This window comes from Anabrus simplex, chromosome 2 (assembly GCF_040414725.1).
Source record: "Anabrus simplex isolate iqAnaSimp1 chromosome 2, ASM4041472v1, whole genome shotgun sequence".
In the NCBI taxonomy this organism is placed as follows: Eukaryota; Metazoa; Arthropoda; class Insecta; order Orthoptera; family Tettigoniidae; genus Anabrus; species Anabrus simplex.
Window position 1 is genome coordinate 376,605,636 of NC_090266.1, and position 19,599 is coordinate 376,625,234.

General features: G+C 39.5%; 1 protein-coding gene across 1 annotated transcript in view; it reads left to right on the forward strand.

Moving 5' to 3' along the window:
- LOC136863554 (calcineurin-binding protein cabin-1) overlaps positions 1-19,599 on the forward strand; it is a 609,489-nt gene that overhangs the window by 350,902 nt on the left and 238,988 nt on the right. The window contains exon 14 of the mRNA XM_068225987.1: positions 9,247-9,397. Within this exon, the coding sequence (XP_068082088.1) occupies positions 9,247-9,397 (151 nt within the window). The remainder of the gene's footprint in view (positions 1-9,246; positions 9,398-19,599) is intronic.

A 19,599-nucleotide genomic window follows, 5' to 3' on the forward strand; every position in this document is an offset into this window, starting at 1 on the left:
TGAGCACACAGTTCTATTATTATATAAAGTCTAAAAGATACCGTGAGTTGTCAGTTTTGAATCCTCTATCTGCAGTGCCATTCTGTCATCATATTTCCATTGTCACACATCTCTCTTCCCTCTAATTTTAACCATAATTGGTTAATTTCGCTGGCACGGGGGCTGTGAGTATGTGTCGTCTTCGTCATCATTTTATCCTCCTCATGACGCGCTGGTCGCCTGCGGCTGTCAAATCGAAGGACCTGCATCTGGCGAGGCGAACTTGTCCTCGGACACTCCCGGCACTAAAAGCCATACGCCATTTCATTTCTCTTCCCTCTATGTTCTTTATTTTCATGGTGATTGTCTAATAACATGCTTGGAATATTATTTGATATACAAGGCCTTTCTGGGAGCAGACGTAGACTCTAACTGCAACTTGGTGGTCATGAATTGTCATCATAAGTTGGAGAAAGGAATGCAAGAAGATGGGATCTAGATAAGTTGAAAGGAAAGAGTATGACGGATTACTTAAAGAAACAGGCAGAAGGATTCAATGAAAAGTCTGGAGGAAACACGATAGATGAAGAGTGGACAGTCCTGAAGAATGAGATCACTAGGGCTGCTGAAGGAAGGCCATGAACACAGGGTATGACAGGTAAAATTCAGTGGAAGGTATTAGACCTGACTGACGAACAACGAAAAAATAAGGGGGGCAGAAAAGAGCACAGGCGATCAAAGAATGAAGTAGCTAGAAAATGCAAGGCTGCTAAGGAAGAATGGCTGAATGAGAAGTGAAAGGATTTTGAAGGTAGGTTGGTTGTAGGAAAGGTAGATGCTGCATACAGGAAAATCAAGGAAAGTTTTGAAGAAAGAAAAACTAGGTGTATGAATATTAAGAGCTCAGATGGATGACTACTACTAATGAAAGTGGACAAGGCAGAAAGATGGCAGGAACATATCCAACAACTGTATCAAGGGAAAGAATTTGATGATAATGTTCTGGAACAAGAAGACGCTGTTGATGCTGATGAAATAGGAGACCCACTTTTGAGGTCAGAATTCAACAGAGCTTTGAAAGACCAAGATAGGAACAAGGCACCTGGAATTGATGACATACCCTCGGAATTACTGACTGGCTTATGAGAAACCAACATGGTGAGGTTATTCCATTTACTGTGTAAGATGTATGATACAGAAGAAGTGCCATCTTTTTTTTGGCAGAATGTTGGGAACAAAATAGTGGGGTCCACCTATTCAATACAACACAATGTTATAAGATGAATTATAACATTTTATTAATGAGACCGGTTTCAATGCGTGTATGCATCATCTTCAGCCATAAAGTTGAAAACAGACAATAACAATTTAAGGTTACAAAAACAATCTTCAATAAATATGTACCCTAATCTTGTGGATAATTGGTAGAAATTGACCTGATTAAAAACATGAGCCGGGAACAATAACTTATAACACTAGCTTAAAAGTTATCTTTTTCTGAACGAGTAAAGTCTTAACAAAGTGAAAGTCTTAACAAAGTGAAAGTCCTCTTGATGAAAGTTCGAGTCTTGAAATGTAGGAAACAAATTTTAGGAGCTTCAGTCAAAAAACATTTTCAGAACTTTGATTGAAATACTGGTCATTAAAATTGTGTGTAGTGTTCTTTCTTAAAATAACGTAACATATTTTAAAAAGAGAACTTTTAAGGTATAAGTTCTTGTTCCCAGCTCATTTTTTTAATCATGTCAATTTCTGTAATTTATCCACAAGATTAGTATACATATTTATTATGCATTGTTTTTGTAACCTTAAATTGTTATTGTCTGTTTTCCAGTTTATGGCTGAAGATGATGCATACACACATTGAAACCGGTCTCATTAATAAAATGTTATAATTCATGTTATAACATTGTGTTGTATTGGATAGGTGGACCCCACTATTTTGTTCCCAGTATATTCTCGGTTCAATACGGATTTAATATGAAGTTCTTAAACTTGAAAGATTGTTATACGTTTTCCCAAGAAAACTGGTGCTGATAAGTTTGAAAACTGCCACACCATTAGTTTAGTATCTCACACTTGCAAAATTTAAACATGTATTATTTATCGAAGAATGGAAAGACAAGCTGAAGTCAAGTTGGGAGAAAATACATTTGACTTGAGAAAAAATGTAGGAACACATGAAGCAATCCTGACTTGACGTCTGATCCTAGAGGATTGAATTAAGTACAAGCCCACACACATGGCATTTGTAGATCTACAAAGGCATTCAATAATATTGATTGGACTGTTCAAGATTCTGAAGGTGATTGGGATCAGATACAGGGAAAGAAGAATTATCTACAGTCTTTACAGAAATCAGTTTGCAATAATAAGAATCGAGTGTCTTGAAAAAGAAGCAACAATTCACAAAGTAGTGTGGCAAGGCTGTTGTCCCTCTCCTTTTCAGTGTCTATTATGGAGAAGAGGTAGTCAAGGAAATCATAAAGTAATTTGGAAAGGAAATCAAAATCTAAGGAAAGGAAATTAAATCTTTGAGATTTGCTGATGATAATGTTATTTTATCTGAGTCTGCAGATGATCTGGAGAAAATGCTGGTTGGTAGAGACTCAGCCTTAGAGAAGGGGTACGAAGTGAAAATAAATAAATTGAAAACAAAAGTAATGGAATGCAGTCAGAATGAAGTCAGATGGTGCAGCAGATATTAGACTAGGAAATTAAGTCTTTAAGGCAGTAGATGAATATTGTTACTTGGGTAGCAGGATAACATATGAAGGCAGAAGCAAGGATGACATAAAATGCAGACTAGCACAAGTAAGGAAGCTCTTTCTTAAGAAAAGATATTTGCTCACTTCAGGTATTGATTTAGGAATTAGAAAAATGTTTTTGAAAACTTTCATTTGGAGTGTGGCATTTTATGGAAGTGAAACATGAACAATAACTAGCTCAGAATGAAAGACAGTAGAAGCTTTTGAAATGTGGTGTTACAGAAGAATGCTGAATGTGAGATGGTTAGATCTAATCACGGATGAAGAGATATGGAGTCGAATGGGTGATGGTTAGATCTAATCACGGATGAAGAGATATGGAGTCGAATGGGTGATGGGAGAACTATTTGCCACAATTTGATCAGGAGAAGAGATAGGAATGATAGGATACATCTTAAGACACACAGGACTTGTTCATTTGGTTTTCGAGGAAACTCTAGGGGGTAAGAAGGGCAGGGATTGACCATGGCATGAATATGATAAACATAATAAAGTAGATATAGGATATAGTAGTTACATAGAAATGAAGAAGTTAGCACAAGATTGGGTGGCACGGAGACTGCATCAAAGCAGTCCATGGACCGGTGACCCAAATACATTCATCCTTTCTCAGGTGTTGATTGATTATGATCTTTATACTTAGCCTTGGATAATTTTAATTTGTTCTTTATTAGATGTTTTCTGTTCCTTGTATGTTTCTAAAAAGGGAACTATCAATACGCTCATATCGAAACCGACAATTAAATTTCACAGAGAGGATGAGGGGACCATTAAAAATCGGTGTACAAAATTTCATCTGCCATTTTGAGCTGTTAGGTCCTGAAATCAATATGAAAATATCTAATAAGGTTGCACTCATTAGCATGTAGCTAGACGTGGACAGCCCTGGTGACTTGCTGAAGTGAGCACGTTACCTTGAGCTTTCTGTGCAAGTCAGTTAGCACATGTTTCTTTGAGAGAGAATTCATGAATCCGCCTAATGTTCTAAGAGCACGCATTAAGTTACTGTATTTCCATGAAAGGGATTGTTGTTCTCGTCAAATAACTTTGGAATAATGGGTGAAGGGTCGACATGTGATTCAACTATTTGAAAATCATCCCATAGGTGCCAACATTGCCTATGGAGTCGTGTCTGGAGAGAAATAGTGGGAGCGAAAGGGATAGTGGAAGCAGCAACACCTCGTCAGCAACACACCATTGTCGGGTATGAAACGTGTTACTGATCCAAGTTTGAGCCCCAGTCTGATTCTCATCAATCCAGTGAAGGGACATGGCATTTACCCGACAAATCTAAGAGTTCAAGCTATGCTTCCAGTCCACAGAAGGAAGTGAAACATGTCGTAGATCTTGCGTACAAGAGGAACTGTACATTTATGGTTAAATAAGAAAGGGGGGCAGCTTTTGCAAAAAAAAAACAAAAAAGTCGTGTGGTGGCATCACTACGATGACTGTGCATGTGGAAGTGCCAATCAGAGTCTGCATCAGTAGGTTCCGTTGAACGCAGGAAACTGATGTATAAAGAATTGTTTTCTCGCTTTGCAGAATCAAGAAGGGTGAAGTGGAATGTATGCAATGAAGATCTGCTACCGTGGGCCATGGAACTTTCAAGAGAGACTTCAATGGGTCAAAATAATTTCAGTGCATCTACTGGTTGATTGGGTTACTTCAATAAAAAGTACAGAATCATAAGTAGGGAGGTAAAAGAAAAAAATTGTTTCCCGTAAGTACCTGCAAGAAGAAGAGGAAAATTATAGTCGTAGAGAAGTTTGTTGGAGCAACTACAGAGCGATTTTTACAGTATTCCCCATGTTCAATATGCAATACAGATCAGAGTGGTTTTGTGTGTGATATGAAAGTGCTAAGACTCTATCGTCTGTTGGTGAGAACATACAGAAACGGTTATTCAATCAGTTGGTGCGCTCACCCATTTGTACACAATTAAGCGTACAGATAGTATGGCCAGTACTCTTTTCCCAAAATGATACATTACCGTATACTACAAGTGGGTACTGAAATTTCCAGTCCAAGAGTTTCCAAGGAAGTGTTTCATGCCAAAAATGTAATCATAACAGCCACAAAATCAGGGGAAATGTTAAAAAATGAATTGAAGTATTGATTTAAGGAAGCCTTCTTCTCATTTGCTGAAGACAATTGTTTGCTGCTGTTAGATTCCTGGACTACTTACAGTGATAAAAGCTTTCTTGAAGACATTCTTCCCGGCACAGCAGGGGAAATATAGCTCTTGGACATTCCGGCAATGGAAGGCTTTCTATCACCGTTTAACAGACGTGCTGGCTTATGAAGACTTTGCTTAATGTTTATCAGAGAAACAGCATACTGAAAATGCACTCCTCCATTTTAAATTTTGTTCCCAACGGTTCAAGGACGTGATCACCGAGCTCAATAGCTGCAGTCACTTAAGTGTGGCCAGTGTCCAGTATTCGGGAGATCGTGGGTTCGAGCCCCACTGTCAGTAGCCCTGAAGATGGTTTTCCATGGTTTCCCATTTTCACTCCAGGCAAATGCTGGGGCTGTACCTTAATTAAGGCCATGGCCGCTTCCTTCCACTTCCTAGGCATTTCCCATCCCATCGTCGCCATAAGACGTATCTGTGTCAGAGTGATGTAAGGCAACTTGGGGAAAAAAAGAAAAGAAAAGAGGACACGATTAAATGTTCGTGGTTCACAACCAATTGCACAATGGACAGACCTCCAGAGTTTGAACTGCCTGCAAAATATTGTCTTTAAACAAGTAAGGAAAACTAAATAGCTATGTGGCCTTAAATTGCATATGCATTTTGCATGGTGCTGAAAATACTTGTGTTTTTATCATGTGATTAACGTACCTCTTTTATGTTTCACACTTGTTCCCTAACAATGAAGTGGCCTTGGCACAGGATACCCTGCCAGTTCATTCTCTACTGAGCTCTATAGCTGCAGTCGCTTAAGTGTGGCCAGTATCCAGTAATCGGGAGATAGTGAGTTTGAGCCCCACTGTCGGCAGCCCTGAAGATGGTTTTCCGTGGTTTCCCATTTTCACTCCAGGCAAATGCTGGGGCTGTACCTTAATTAAGGCCATGGCCGCTTCCTTCCACTTCCTAGGCATTTCCTATCCCATCGTCGCCATAAGACATATCTGTGTCGGTGCGACGTAAAGCAAGTAGCAAAAAAGTTCATTCTCTCTCTCTCCGGCACAACTGCAACTCCACTCCGCTGTGCGCCACACCAACCGGCAAGATGCAATGGTTTTCTAGTAGCTGCGTTGTCACACGGATTTTGAATCAAGATTTCAATACCTTCCAATTTGAAATGGCAGCTCAATTTTTGTACATCGCTATTTTGTGGTTTCCTCATCCTCTAAGTGAAATTGCATTGTGGGTTTCGATATGACCGTATTGATAGTTCCTTTGTAAGTTTGTGCCTTCACCTTGTTTTTGGCAAGTTGCACACTCCTAAGTGATGGTGGGTTACTTTCTCTTCTTTTTTCTTCCCGTCATTCTCTGTTGTACTGTCTCATTCCTCACTTGAAATTTTGTAAGTTTTAAATTTAGTTTATTAGAGAGAAACCTTTGATTTTTATATTTCTTCTTATGTAGCCTTATCATCACCCCTCGGTTAAATTCTAATTTTCAAATACTGAATGTTGCGGTTACTGTTATCGTTCCCTTCCCAGGTAATTTAATGCTAGTAATTTTTTCCCCTTATGCGTTTTTTGCAAATATATAATTTTTTAATCTAAAGTCCTTCCCTTACTTCCTTTCCCTGCATCTGAGACTCACTTTGGTGAGTCATTGTATGTCAGATTTTCGTCTTGCTATTCTGTACCTCTGTCATCTGAATTTTCATTTTTTCACTATATCTTGAGAGCTTACATTATGTAAATCCAGTACAGCTTGAACAAAAGTTGCCTACAATTGATTTCTTGTCTGTGTACCAGCCGAGTGAACTTCGACGTTTACATATTACTCTTATAACTATAATCTAGTGTTGCCCTTCGTAAAGATAAGGTGATTGTGAAATACAAATGATCTTCAGAGAGATATACAGGCTGTATCTTAATTATACTGACAAAGAAATCAGGATAGCTCTTCATGTTATGTAAAGCAGAGAAAATTTTCCGTAAAAAAAAAAAAAAGGAGGATAATTGTTACTTCCAGGCATGTTCTGCCAGAGTGCAAATTTCTGCTGCCTGCCTGCTGTGCTTTAGAGTTGGAAGGGAGGGAATGTGGGGTGTATAGTAGACGGAGATAAAGATAATGCTCGGTGTGAATGCACACAATATTTGTTCGTTTAACGCAGCTGCTTCCCAGCTCCAATAAGCAGTATACAGTTCGTTCTGTCCATATTGGCTATTAATTTTAAAGTATAAATTGGTGTGAATGGCTCTGTTTCGGTACACCAAGGAAGAAATGACTGATGAGAAGCCGCACTGATTTATGGCGACCGGCATCCTAATCGCCGCCAACTTTGTCATTCAACCTTCTTTGCCATTGGCAGGTGACTGCGTGAAGGAGGACAGAGGAAAACCCTCGTTGGACAGTAGTACACACATTTCAGCGTCGGTTTAGTGTCAATATTTGGGCCAGCATTGTTGGTGACCATTTAACTTGGGGTGTATGTACTTCTCTGTCACGTGAATTGTGATGAATGCTACTGTTTCTTGGTAGACGAACTGCCTTGATTATTGACAGATGTTCCTCTGGCTATTCGGCAGGGAGTGTGGCTGTGTCATAATGACACTCCACCGATTTTACTCTCTGTGTCATGCAGCACTTACATGATCATTATCCAGTGAGATGGGTATGCTGTGATGGGCAACTTAAACAGCCTCCATGCTTAGCTGATTTAACTCCCGTGGAGTTTACTTCTAACGTGAAAATAATAATAATAATAATCTTTATACCCATCTAACTACTTTTGATGGTTTTTGGAGATGCCGAGGTGCTGGAATTTAGTCTTGAGGGGTGTTTTTACTTGCCATTTAATCCACCGACTCAAGGCTGACGTATTTGAACACCTTCAAATACCATCGGACTGAACCAGAAGCAAACCTGCCAAGTTGGGGTCACGTGAAAATCAAAGTTTTAATGTTTTTGAAGTTTTTTCAAATTTTTGAAGATTTACTGTAATCAGACCACTGGGCATATTGCTTCTTTCATTATTTCATTCCTTTTACAATTAGTTAAGAAGGAAGCCATACTTTCCAGCAGGAAATAATTTGACCTTTTCAATACAGTTGAAAATTGTATTGTATTGTCAATTTATTTCTTATAATTGCACTTCAGTATGGAACAGAAATGAAATTTATATCTTATGAATATTTTCCAGTGCCGACTCAGTTAACTCCGTCAGCCGGATTGTGACATTGTTCTTTATATATAACACAAAGAGCATCCCTGATTTTTTGCTGGTATAATTTAGATACACCCTTTGTAAAGAGAAGAAAATTTGGCACCATAGTAATAATCTCCTATAATAAATAGTGTGTATTTTCATCTCTTGTTTAATAATATTTTTTACAGGTATGTCGTAGTATAATACTTATATTTAACTTGTGTGTTCGACAGACTAAAGAGCTTTGAAGTTACATTTCCTCTTACAGTGTTGTGAGTAAAGGAATGCAAGATTGTGTGACGGCAGCGATGCATCTTCATGCATGTTAAATAATAAGGAACATTACTGAGATCAACAAACCAGAGGAGAAATGATCTTTTTTTTACAATTTGGTTTACGTTGCACCAACACAAATATGTTTTATGGCAGTGTTAGGAAAGGAAAGGGCTAGGAGTGGGAAGGCAGTGACCATGACCTTATTTAAGGTAGATCCCCAGCATTTGCCTGGTTTGAAAATGGGAAACCACAGAAAAACATCTTCAGGGCTGCCGACTGTGGGTTCGAACTCACTGTCTCCCGAATACAAGCTGATGGCTATGCGACACAAACCACGCAGCCGCTTACTCGGTAGGAGAAATAATTGAGAGCATTCCTTGACTGACGATAGCGTGTGGGTGGGTGGTGGCGGGGGCTGCTCAATGAAGAAACTGTTGATATTTCCTGTAAGAGACGAGGACAATTCTGTGCATGTCAAATGATGAAACTTATGCATTCACGCATTCTCTGTCTATCATACATCCCACTTTCCCTCCCTCACATCCTACTCTGAAGCACAGCAGTGGGCAGCAGTTTGTGCTCTGGCACAGCAAATACAGGGGGTTTGTCAATCTGAATCGTGTACCTGGGTCTCTTTGGAGGACACATGCCATTATTTTTATGTTCCTTTTTCATGTCCTTTTCTTCTACATGTGGATGTTTTATAAATATGTATGTCCTGCATATTTCTTTGTGAGTCATAATTTTATCATCTTAATTGATTGTGATGACTGTGTTGATTGGTAAATAAAATTATATCAAATGTAATATTATGCTTTTCTTCTTTCTTCAATTTTGCTATTTTCATAGCTTTTTCCTTCTCGATTCATTAACTGCTATGCTTGTTGTAGGAATGCTTCTCTTGGGGTGAAGCCTGCTGCAATGAGGCGCTCCATAAGTATCTTAATTCAGAAGATAAGGAACAGCAGAAATGGGCATCTGCAATTGAAAAGCTACTGGCTGGACTTGAATCATGCATTACTAAAGCAGGATTGTCTGTAGGTAAGGTGACAATACTTGAACATCTGATTTCAGTTATAGAGATGTTAACACTCAGGACATCCCTTTTTAAATGCCAAACAAAAGCAAACAAAACCAAACCCACCTTGTGGCGCATAGAGAGATATACAGGTTTGTTCATGAGGATTAGTAAATGTGTTCAGAAGCATTAATATGGACTATTTCAAGCACAGAAGTTTGTACAAACATGTACAGTGAAACCTCATTAGTATGTTCCTCATTAACACATTTTCCTGTTTAACATGTCGTAAATTTGAAATCCCGATGAGATTCTCATCGTATTAAATCTGTATAAAAAGTAACTCCCTTATCGTGTCACAGATTTTCGTTATTACCGCTTAGTACAATAACATTTTTCCTAGCCCTGAAAATGTCATTTGTCATCCCTTGTGAAAGGAATGCGATTTCCAACTTGGGTAAAAGCCCTCACCACAGTATCATTTTAACAGGAAAAGGCCCTGAATTTCTGAATTTCACAGGAGAAGTTGCACTTCGAGGAGCAAGCTGTTAGCCTCAGGAATGTTCAGTTTTGTTTGCCAGTTAGCAGCAAGATTGCGAAATAACACAGTGAGCCTGTTTATGCTTGTATTTTGCAATCCATTCAGAAGTTAGAAATTTATTTTGTGTTGAATGGTACAGTGAAGGGTATCATAGCGAATATTTGTCACGATCTGGATTAGAAACAAATCATGTGAAATAGACTAGCATGGTGCGTATTTGTCTTGTGATAGCCTAGTTATGGGTGCAGAAAAAGTCATGAAATTCCTTGCTAATGAAGACTTAATTAAAATCTGTCAGAAAGTTGACTGGCATCTGCATCTCTTAAGTGTGCAGAGGTGGCACAAATGTTGAAACTTGCATCTGAAATAAATAAAATGCTTCTACTAACATTTGTTTTAGAAAGAGTGTGATCTGCAATAATACTTCAATATTTTTATGGAGCCCTGTGCAGATGTTTTCATATTTGTTGTCTGGTGTTTTTTTTAACACCTTTCAGTGTGCCGTTGTTATTTTCTAAGCCTCAGTGGAAAAGGATTTCATATTTGTTCCCTTAAGTTTTTCACACCTTTTAATACTCTCCTCTCCTCTTTAGAAATAGTTCAGATAAATATTTTTTTATACTTTTAGATATACTTTTCAATGTACCCACCGGTACATGGTGTAAATGCCCTAATGTCAGAAAAAAATAGTATCCAATGTTTCCATATCCCTGTTGGATAGTTTTTATTTGTGTATTCAGTAGGATGTTTTCTCGCTTAACATGTTCTTTTTCATTGTCCCCTGCAAAAACATCTTAACGACGTTTTACTGTATCTAATTTTCATTATGTGTGGAATTATAGCTGCTTGTTTGGTACGCGTGCCGGCCCCGTGGTATAGGGGTAGCGTGCCTGCCTCTTACCCGGAGGTCCCGGGTTCAATTCCCGACCAGGTCAGGGATTTTTACCTGGACCTGAGGGCTGATTCGAGGTCCACTCAGACTATGTGATTAGAATTGAGGAGCTATCTGACGGTGAGATAGCGGCCCCAGTCTAGAAAGCCAAGAATAACGGCCGAGAGGATTCGTCATGTTGACCACACGACACCTCGGAATCTGCAGGCCTTCGGGCTGAGCAGCGGTCGCTTGGTAGGCCAAGGCCCTTCAAGGGCTGTATTGCCATGGGGTTTGGTTTTTCTGGTTTGTTTGGTATGCATAAGAACAATTTTACAAAAATATTACAAAGTGACAAATGGCTTACTGATGCACAATCCTACATCCTTTAGAACAAGTTTTTGTCTTTGGGGTTGGATGAAAAGTGAAATCTGCACAGAAAATAAACACAAGAGAAATATTAATCACTCGCATTATTCATAGTTCTGCATTGATAAACGAATGCCAAGATGACCTCCGATGGGCTACACCTACTGTTGTCAAGAGAACAGAAAGGTGCATTAAAGTGGGTGATGGGATTTTTGAACATGTACTGTAAAATTTTGTAAAGGATATAGGTTTGTGCAGCAATAAATACATCAGTAAGTCATTTGTGTTGAACGGTTATTATTTATTATCCATAAATTGTTTGTTAGAGTATTTTGGGGTTGGTGAATGGAGAAACGGCACCAATAAGTCATTTGGTTGAACTGTTGCACATTATGTAGGATTTTTGCATCAATAAATAGATCAGCAAGTCATTTGTATGTCTTTAATTAAAAAAAAAAAAATTAAGGTTGTTCTTATGTGCACCATGCAAACTGCTACAATTCCATGCACATTGCAAATTGGACAGATGTTTACACATAGGCATGACCTTTTCTACTTCAAATAATAATTACTACTGTTACATGAATTATTTAGAATTCTTCCTGAAACACCCTGTATATTGCCTAAGGGCCTTGACCTACCATGATAATTAGTATGCCATGATAGCATCCTCAGCTCTATCACGTGGTTTTCTTGACTGGATCTGCTGCCCCTGGAGCTCCTCAGTTGGTTTCGTGTGGCTGAGTGAACTTCATTCCAGCCCTTAGCTCAGGAAGAACTTGTACAAGCCAGGTAAAGGCAGACATGCTACCCTTACACCAAAAGGCTGGACTTGTAAATATCAACTATTCAGAAATATATATGCAGTTCTCAAGAAAAATTTTCATATTACGATTTCACATGGCATGTCATGATACCTCAAAAACATTATGCACTGTGGGTCAGTATTCGAGAGACAGTGTGACACTAAAAGTAGATCAGGTTCGATCCGTCAAAGGACATTTGTTGCATCGGTCAATTTAACACCATCTTTGTAAGGTCAGTGGTATATAGACAGCACGTGCAGCACTGAGGGAAACTTGGCACTGCTACTGATAGTGACATAGCTGCAAGAAGGATGGTAACTAGTAGATGTCACTGCTGCTGTTGGAGTGGGGTCAGAGTGTTGTCTCCAGAGTTTGGAAGAAGTTCAGGGAGACGGACACAAAAACTGTTGCTGAATGACAATGGGTGAGACACCCACGCAAAATATATATCTTGCACAGAGTATCCGTATTTGTAGCTTTCATCATGTCTTAAGACCTTTTTTTAAGGGTCTTCCACCAGGGTCTTTGGAGAGCCTCTAATTTCATCAGAGTGAATATGGCAGATCAGTGTAAAATCAGCTGCACGACGGGGACTGATATCAAGGGGACCTGTACCAAAAGCTCCTCTTAAACCACAGCATAGGCAGTTCATGTGAGGTGGGTAACAACTCGGGGCTCATGACTCATGACATCACGAATGGTGGAATTGTGCACTCTTTTCTGATGAGGTCACCATAAGCTTGCAGGAGCATTAGAGTCTGGAGACGATCTTATCCGGTGAGAGATGAAATGAGCTCCTTATTTTGGAGTGCCATAAGCAGCAAGGTTGTTCTGTCATGTTTTGGCATGGGATCACGTTTGGACAACACACGCCTCTAATTCCTATCGAGGGTAACATGACTGGTCCAGTTTACAGAGATAGTATCGTCTAAACAGTAGTTACAGGACGCTGTCAAAGTGAGGGCTTTGCATTAGTGGAAGATAATGTTCGTGTTTATCAAGCCGGAGTGGTCAGTCAGTTACTTCAGATGCATTGTGTATAGTGAATGGTGTGGTCAGCAAATTCTGTAGACAAACTATGGTGAACATGCGTAGCATGAACTGAAGAGAGCAATTGAATTGATGCACTCAAAAACGGGCTAACCACCTTTTTTAAAATTGGAGAAAGAGACTTTCTCATCGATGGAAGAAAAATTGAGCATAAAATTTAAAAAAAATTTTCATCTGAAAGAAGTAGTTTTATTTTTAACATTGGCATATAACTCTGTTTTATCGATAATCGCAAGGGGAGTGGGACAAATTATGTTCAGATGCAGCCACTTAATCATAATCCAGCCTATTGAAGAAAGGTTAATCAAACGATAGCTGGTTGTCATCATGGCGTAGGTGCCAGGGGACTTGAAGTAAGGTACTATCCCGTCATTTGCCCAGAGGGAATGCGGAAGTACCCAAGGTAAAACCACACTCGGGATAGCTGCTGTCAGCACCGGGATTTGAAACTTGGATCTCTGAACATCGCAGCTCTTCATTCCTCTCGTAGAGCGTGTGTAAACATGCTCAGCTACAGAGCAGAATGGAACACAAAAATACTTAGCCAGAATATGAAGACACAAAATGCTTTTACCCATTACCATTTTTCAGCACATTTACTCTCTACACCCAAGCATTTCTTTTCCCTCAGTTCTCCTCTGTAGAATCGCCACTAACCCTTTTCCTTTTCTGCTTTTCCCTTTCCCAGTTTCTGACATTTTCTTTTTGCATTTTCCGTAACTTCCACTGGTAAAACTCTGATCATGATCACGTAAAGCATCCCCACCTCCAGAAGCAGAAGCCATCTTCACTTGGTTTGTAAATAAACAATATGGCCAATAAGAAACAAATGTCCGTATTACACTTCATAATTTCATAATTTACATTGGATACTCTGAATAATAATAATAATAATAATAATAATAATAATAATAATAATAATAATAATAATAATAATAATATCTGCATTTTTATGTCCACTTTGAATTAACATCATACAAAACCGGACATGTATTGTGCCGATACTGTAGTGCTATCATATGCAAAGTTTTATTAACAATCAGTTAGCCCGATTTTGCAATTCTGTTAAGATGATTTAGATATCCCAAGAACTTCGAAGCCTTGTATTTATAAGTAATGCCCTGATGGCAGCCCACTTCAGTAAATGTAGTTTATATAATTAACAGTAGATGGCAGCATCTAACTCAGTTTTCACAAATTTGATGGTTAGCCCCTTTTTTGCATTCATCCATTCGTTTGCCCACTGTCCTAATCCTCCTGCTATAATCTAGCTACTGACTGAAGCTACTATCCAAGTATGGGGTAATTGCTCCAAAACAAGTTGGATTCTTTGATGCTGAGTGTGCCTTGTCATGTTCAAGCTTGCTTCTGGGCCCCAGGTGGCCACACCATGGAATGGTCATTTTGTGTTCAAAATATCTCATTATCAACCTTGTGCTTTGTTGTGTTTCTGTTGTTTTTGTATAACTGACTGAATGTGATTTTTCTTCATATATGACCTTTGTAATATATAATGTGCTTCCAAACACACAACAAAATAAAATGTGCACTAGGCGAGAATATGCAAAAAAAGTTTTTGAGCACTGTGTGTATATTTGCCCTTCTGAGATGGTGAAACTCAGGAAGATACCAGGGTGGTGAATTTTATTTGAATAAAGGACTAAGTTTAAATATATATATACACTAGCAAAATACCCGTGCTTCGCTACGGTTTTAAACTGAAAGTTATTAGTCAAAGTTTTACATTTTGGAGAGTCCACTGTTGGCTGAGCCTGTAAAACCCTCCCTCCATTCGTACGTCAAACGGTTCTGTGAGATTGATTATTTTCTGATCTAACACTCGTTTTGAAACCCGTACAGAAGAATTAGAATGTTTTAAACCCTATCTTATTTAATATCTAGAACGTCAAAGCGACCAACCTGTGACATTTTTATTTTGTACATCGAACAGTAATAGAGGAATGAATGTACTTTTAAGAAGGTGAATGTTTTAAAATACGTAGGTAGATCAAAAGGTTAGTTGCACTAACGCGCCGCAGCAGCGCGCTGTGCGTCGCAAACGTGGGCACAGCGGAGAAATGGACAGACACTGCCCACACGTCTGTTAGGCAAGTCGCTGTGGTGTCTCGTCTAGTATTGTGTGAATAGCGGCCAAATGCAATGGCGCGTCAACTGGATGTTCACTCCAAATATGAGGTGCATGTGACAATCTGATTCCTATGGGCCAAAAGGAAGAATTGCACGGACATTCATCGTGAAATTAGTGCTGTGTATGGGGAGCGGGCCATTTCCCGGCAAGGTATCGTAGAGTGGTGTCAGCAATTCGAAGCCGGACGCACAGATATCACGGACAACCATCACGAAGGCAGACCCGCAATGTCCAGGACCCGTGCAAAGGTCAACAGTGGGAATGCGATCATTAGACAGAACCGGCGCATTAAACTGAGAGAAATCGCGACGCAGCTGAAGATGTCGTATGGCAGTGTGTTTGCCATTGTTCACGAGGACCTTGGATATCGTAAGCTGTGTCAAAGATGCGTCCCACGTCTTCTCACCGACGAGCACAAGGGACAACGTTTCCAATACTCCTTGGCATTTTTGCAATGCTATGCCGCAGACGGCAACGGGTTTCTGCCGCGAATCGTCACAGGCGACGAAACGTGGGTCCACCACTTCATCCCCGAAACGAAGCGAGCATCAATGGAATTAGTGCACCCCTCATCACCACAACGAAAGAAGGCCAAGGTTCAACCTTCAGCCGGTAAGGTTATGGTGACAGTGTTCTTTGACAATGCTGCACGTAGAATTCATGCCGAAAGGAACGACGATCAACGCGGCGGCGTATTGTCAAACGTTGCACTGGTTGCGTAAAGCGATTAAAGAGAAGCGCCGGTGTGATTTTGTTGCACGATAACGCAACACCTCACAAGGCCCGCCAAACGAGAGAACTGCTGCAGCGTTTCAAGTGGGAGGTCTGGCAACATCCACCCTACAATCCCGACCTAACGCCATGTGACTTTCATCTGTTCGGTAAGCTCAAAGCGGAGCTCGGTGTTCAATGTTTCCAGACCAATGAGGAGGTGAAGGCCGCTGTCTCCGAGTGGTTGTAGAATGCTGGAGGAAATTTCTATGCATCCAGCATCGATAAGTTGGTTGTGCGTTCGCAGAAATGTTTGGAATCTCTTGGAAACTATGTGGAAAAGTGACGTTACAGTGTATGTCGGTATAGTCATGTTGCTGTTGTATAGGTGTTGTAATAAATGGCCATAACTGGGAAATGCAACTTATTTTCTGATCTGCCCTCATATTTATTAACATCTAGAATATGGAAGACCACCCTTTCATGTAAAAGTTTAAGTTCGTGCCTGAAACGGTTTCGGAAGAATGGATATTGTGTTTTTGAGAGTCAACCACTATCCAAACTCCTTGGGGGAGAAATATTTTGAAGTATACAATATTTTATGCCTAGGACATAAAAGAAGACCTTCTCATAAAATTACAACTGTGTACGTCAAACGGTTTTGGAGGGATGAATAATTTTGTTTCCGGAGCTAAACCAGTTTTAACACATTAGGGGTGGAATGTTTAAAAATATTTCCCATTTCACACCTAGGATTTAAAATATATACCACTATTTGGAATTTTGTCTTCATACGTTAAACCATTTCAGAGGAAGGAAGGAAGAAAGGAAAGAAGGAAGGAATATATTTGTTTCTGAATATTAACCTCCATATAACTCTCTGATGCGTTAAATTTGTTTGAAACCTTCTGTTATTTAACACCTAGGATATCGTATGAAACTTGAACTTTGCAATCAAATGGTTTCATATAAATGCATATTTTTTTCATTATTCCCTCCTCCCCCCTCCCCCAAGTAAAATCCCCTTAGGGGTGTATTGTATTGTTATTTTGTATTTAAAATCTAAGACAGAATTTTATGTGTATAGAGGGCGACATCGATCTCTGATAAAAATAGAGATGAAATTTCCATTATTACTTAGGCCTACTATATGTATTAAGCTTATGAAATTTAATTAGTAATTTGAGAGGTAAAAAAAAAAAAAAAAAAAAAAAAAAAAAAAAAAAAAAAAAAAAAAAAAAAAAAAAATAGACATCCAACATGTGCAAGAATACGTTGCATATTATGAAGTGCTATAGTGTGCTGCAGTGACTTCACAACAAATTAGGGTTATGTTGCTCTGGGGGTGTTAACAAGGACCATTTGCAATTGTCTACGCGGAGCGGGGCTATGATTCTGCATGCCGTTAAGGCATTCTCCTCTCACGCTCCAACATCGTGCAGCCTGTCTCCAGTGGTGTCGTGATAGGCGCTTATGGAAGGACACATAGAGACGTGTTGTCTTCAGTGATGAGTCACTTCTGCCTTGGTGCCAGTGATGGTTGTAGGCATGTGTGGCATCGTGCAGGGGAGTGCCAACATCTACAGTGTATACAACATGGCCGATCTCTGCTGATTAACATTTAACTCCAACATGTTAAATTTAACATGTTACAATTGACATGTATATTGTGATTGTCTCTTCCACTTGACTTTGCATAGTAACTCAAAATGTTAGGTTAACACTTTCAACATGTTGGAGTGTTTTACGCTCCAAGTGGAAAACATTTCTGGTCAATTTATTGTTCGTGAGATGTCGGCACAGTTTCGGGAACTTCTGTGCTGTTTCCACGCCAACAGATAACCTAAACGACGTGCTTCTCGTGAAGTAGGATTATAGTTACAACACTCCTCAACACTCATTCTCTTTGTTATAAGCTACAAATACAGTATGCACATGTGTGTCGTTCTCTCTGCACTATACTAAAATTTATATTCAGAAATGGAGTGGAGAAAGGAGATTACTCTGGACTTAATGATATAATAGAAAGGCCTTGTTTGTGGGATGTCTCATCGAAGGAATACAGAGATAAAGCAAAGGAAGCCGACAGTTTCCAGGCTCTCAAAATTATCTATAATTGCTCCCGTGAGTGCATTGAGAAAAGTTAATGTCCCTCTGCTCCCAGACAGTCGAGAATTGCACAAAGTTCAGAAAAGTCGGAAGTCGGGGGCGGGAGCGGTTTGCTTTGGAAGCAATAAGCAGGATGAGGGGAGGAAATATGTCTAATAAAACTGCATTTCTAAATTATAACAAGAAGCAACGGTGGCTTGAACAAAGGTCAAATCCTCTTCATCTGAGTCCATTGTCCTTGTATGAAAGTACTAGACATCACCTAAATGTATTACCACAAATTGATATGATGAACTACCTGTATATAAACAAAGGAAGTCAAGTTTAACATGTTTATTAAGTGTGGACACAATGTTAAATGAAACATTTAACATGCTGATGGTGTCACTAGTTAACATTTAACATGTTGTTAAATGTTAATCAGTGGAGACCGGCCTACAGACACACACAGAGCCAACACCTGGCATCATGGTGTGGGGAGCCATATCCTACACTAGCTGTTCTCTGGTGATCATCGAGGGAACGTTGAAATTAGGTGGAATCATTTTTAGCCTTTCACTTTCTAATTTACCATTTTGAATCCGACAAAACTTCGATCAACGCGAGTGATCAAGTCGAGACTTGAATGTGTGAATTTCAGTATTTGCGCTTAAAGATCCGGATGCCAGTCCACTTTCTAACAGATTTTAATTTTGTCTTAGTGACGAATTTCATGACTTTCTCACAAATATGCACCACGGTAGTCACCTTCACACAATTATGTTCCTGATCCAGATATAGGCTATCAATATTTAGTACCCTTCAGTGTACCATTCTGCATAAAATAAATTTCTTACTTCTGAATGGAATGCGAAATACAAGCACAAACATGCACACTGGGTTAATTCACCAATCTCGCTGCTAACCGGCAAGCAAAACTGAACATTCCTGAGGCTAATGGCTTGCTCCCTGAAGGTGCAACATATCATGTGAAGTTCAGGAATTCAAGGCCTTTTCCTGTAATCAAGCAACTGTGGCGACATCTCGTGCCCAAGTTGGAAATCGCATTTCTTTTATAAGGGATAACAAATAACATTTACAGGGCTAGGAAAAATATTATTGTACTAAGCGGTAATAGTGAAAACTCATGATGTGATAAGTAAGGCATTTTTATACAGATATAATATGATGAGAATCGGGACTTCGAATTTACTATGTGCAAAACAGAAAAACGTGTTCAAGAGAACATGGTAATGAGGTTTCACTGTAGCTAGTAACATACACAGTTGAATCACATTAGTATGGCCATCTGCTGGTATCCAGAGTAACCAGCTGGATGTGCCGACAGTGACTCAGTCAAATGCTGATAGGACTCCGAGTATCGGGAGCCATGCTCTTGGCAGTGTGGCCCACAATTGGTGAAGTTTGCATGGTGGAGGAGGCAGGCGGCAAATGCAACAATGAAGGTGGTCCCACAGATGTTCAGTTAGATTGAGTTCAGGGCTGCTTGGGGGCAGGGAAGAAATTTGAAGTCTTGATTACGCTGTTCCAGTGTGCTGACACTTCTAGTCATGTTGCAAGGTGCATTATCATGCTCAAATATCCCATCCTCCCGGGGAAAGACAGTCGTCATGTATGGA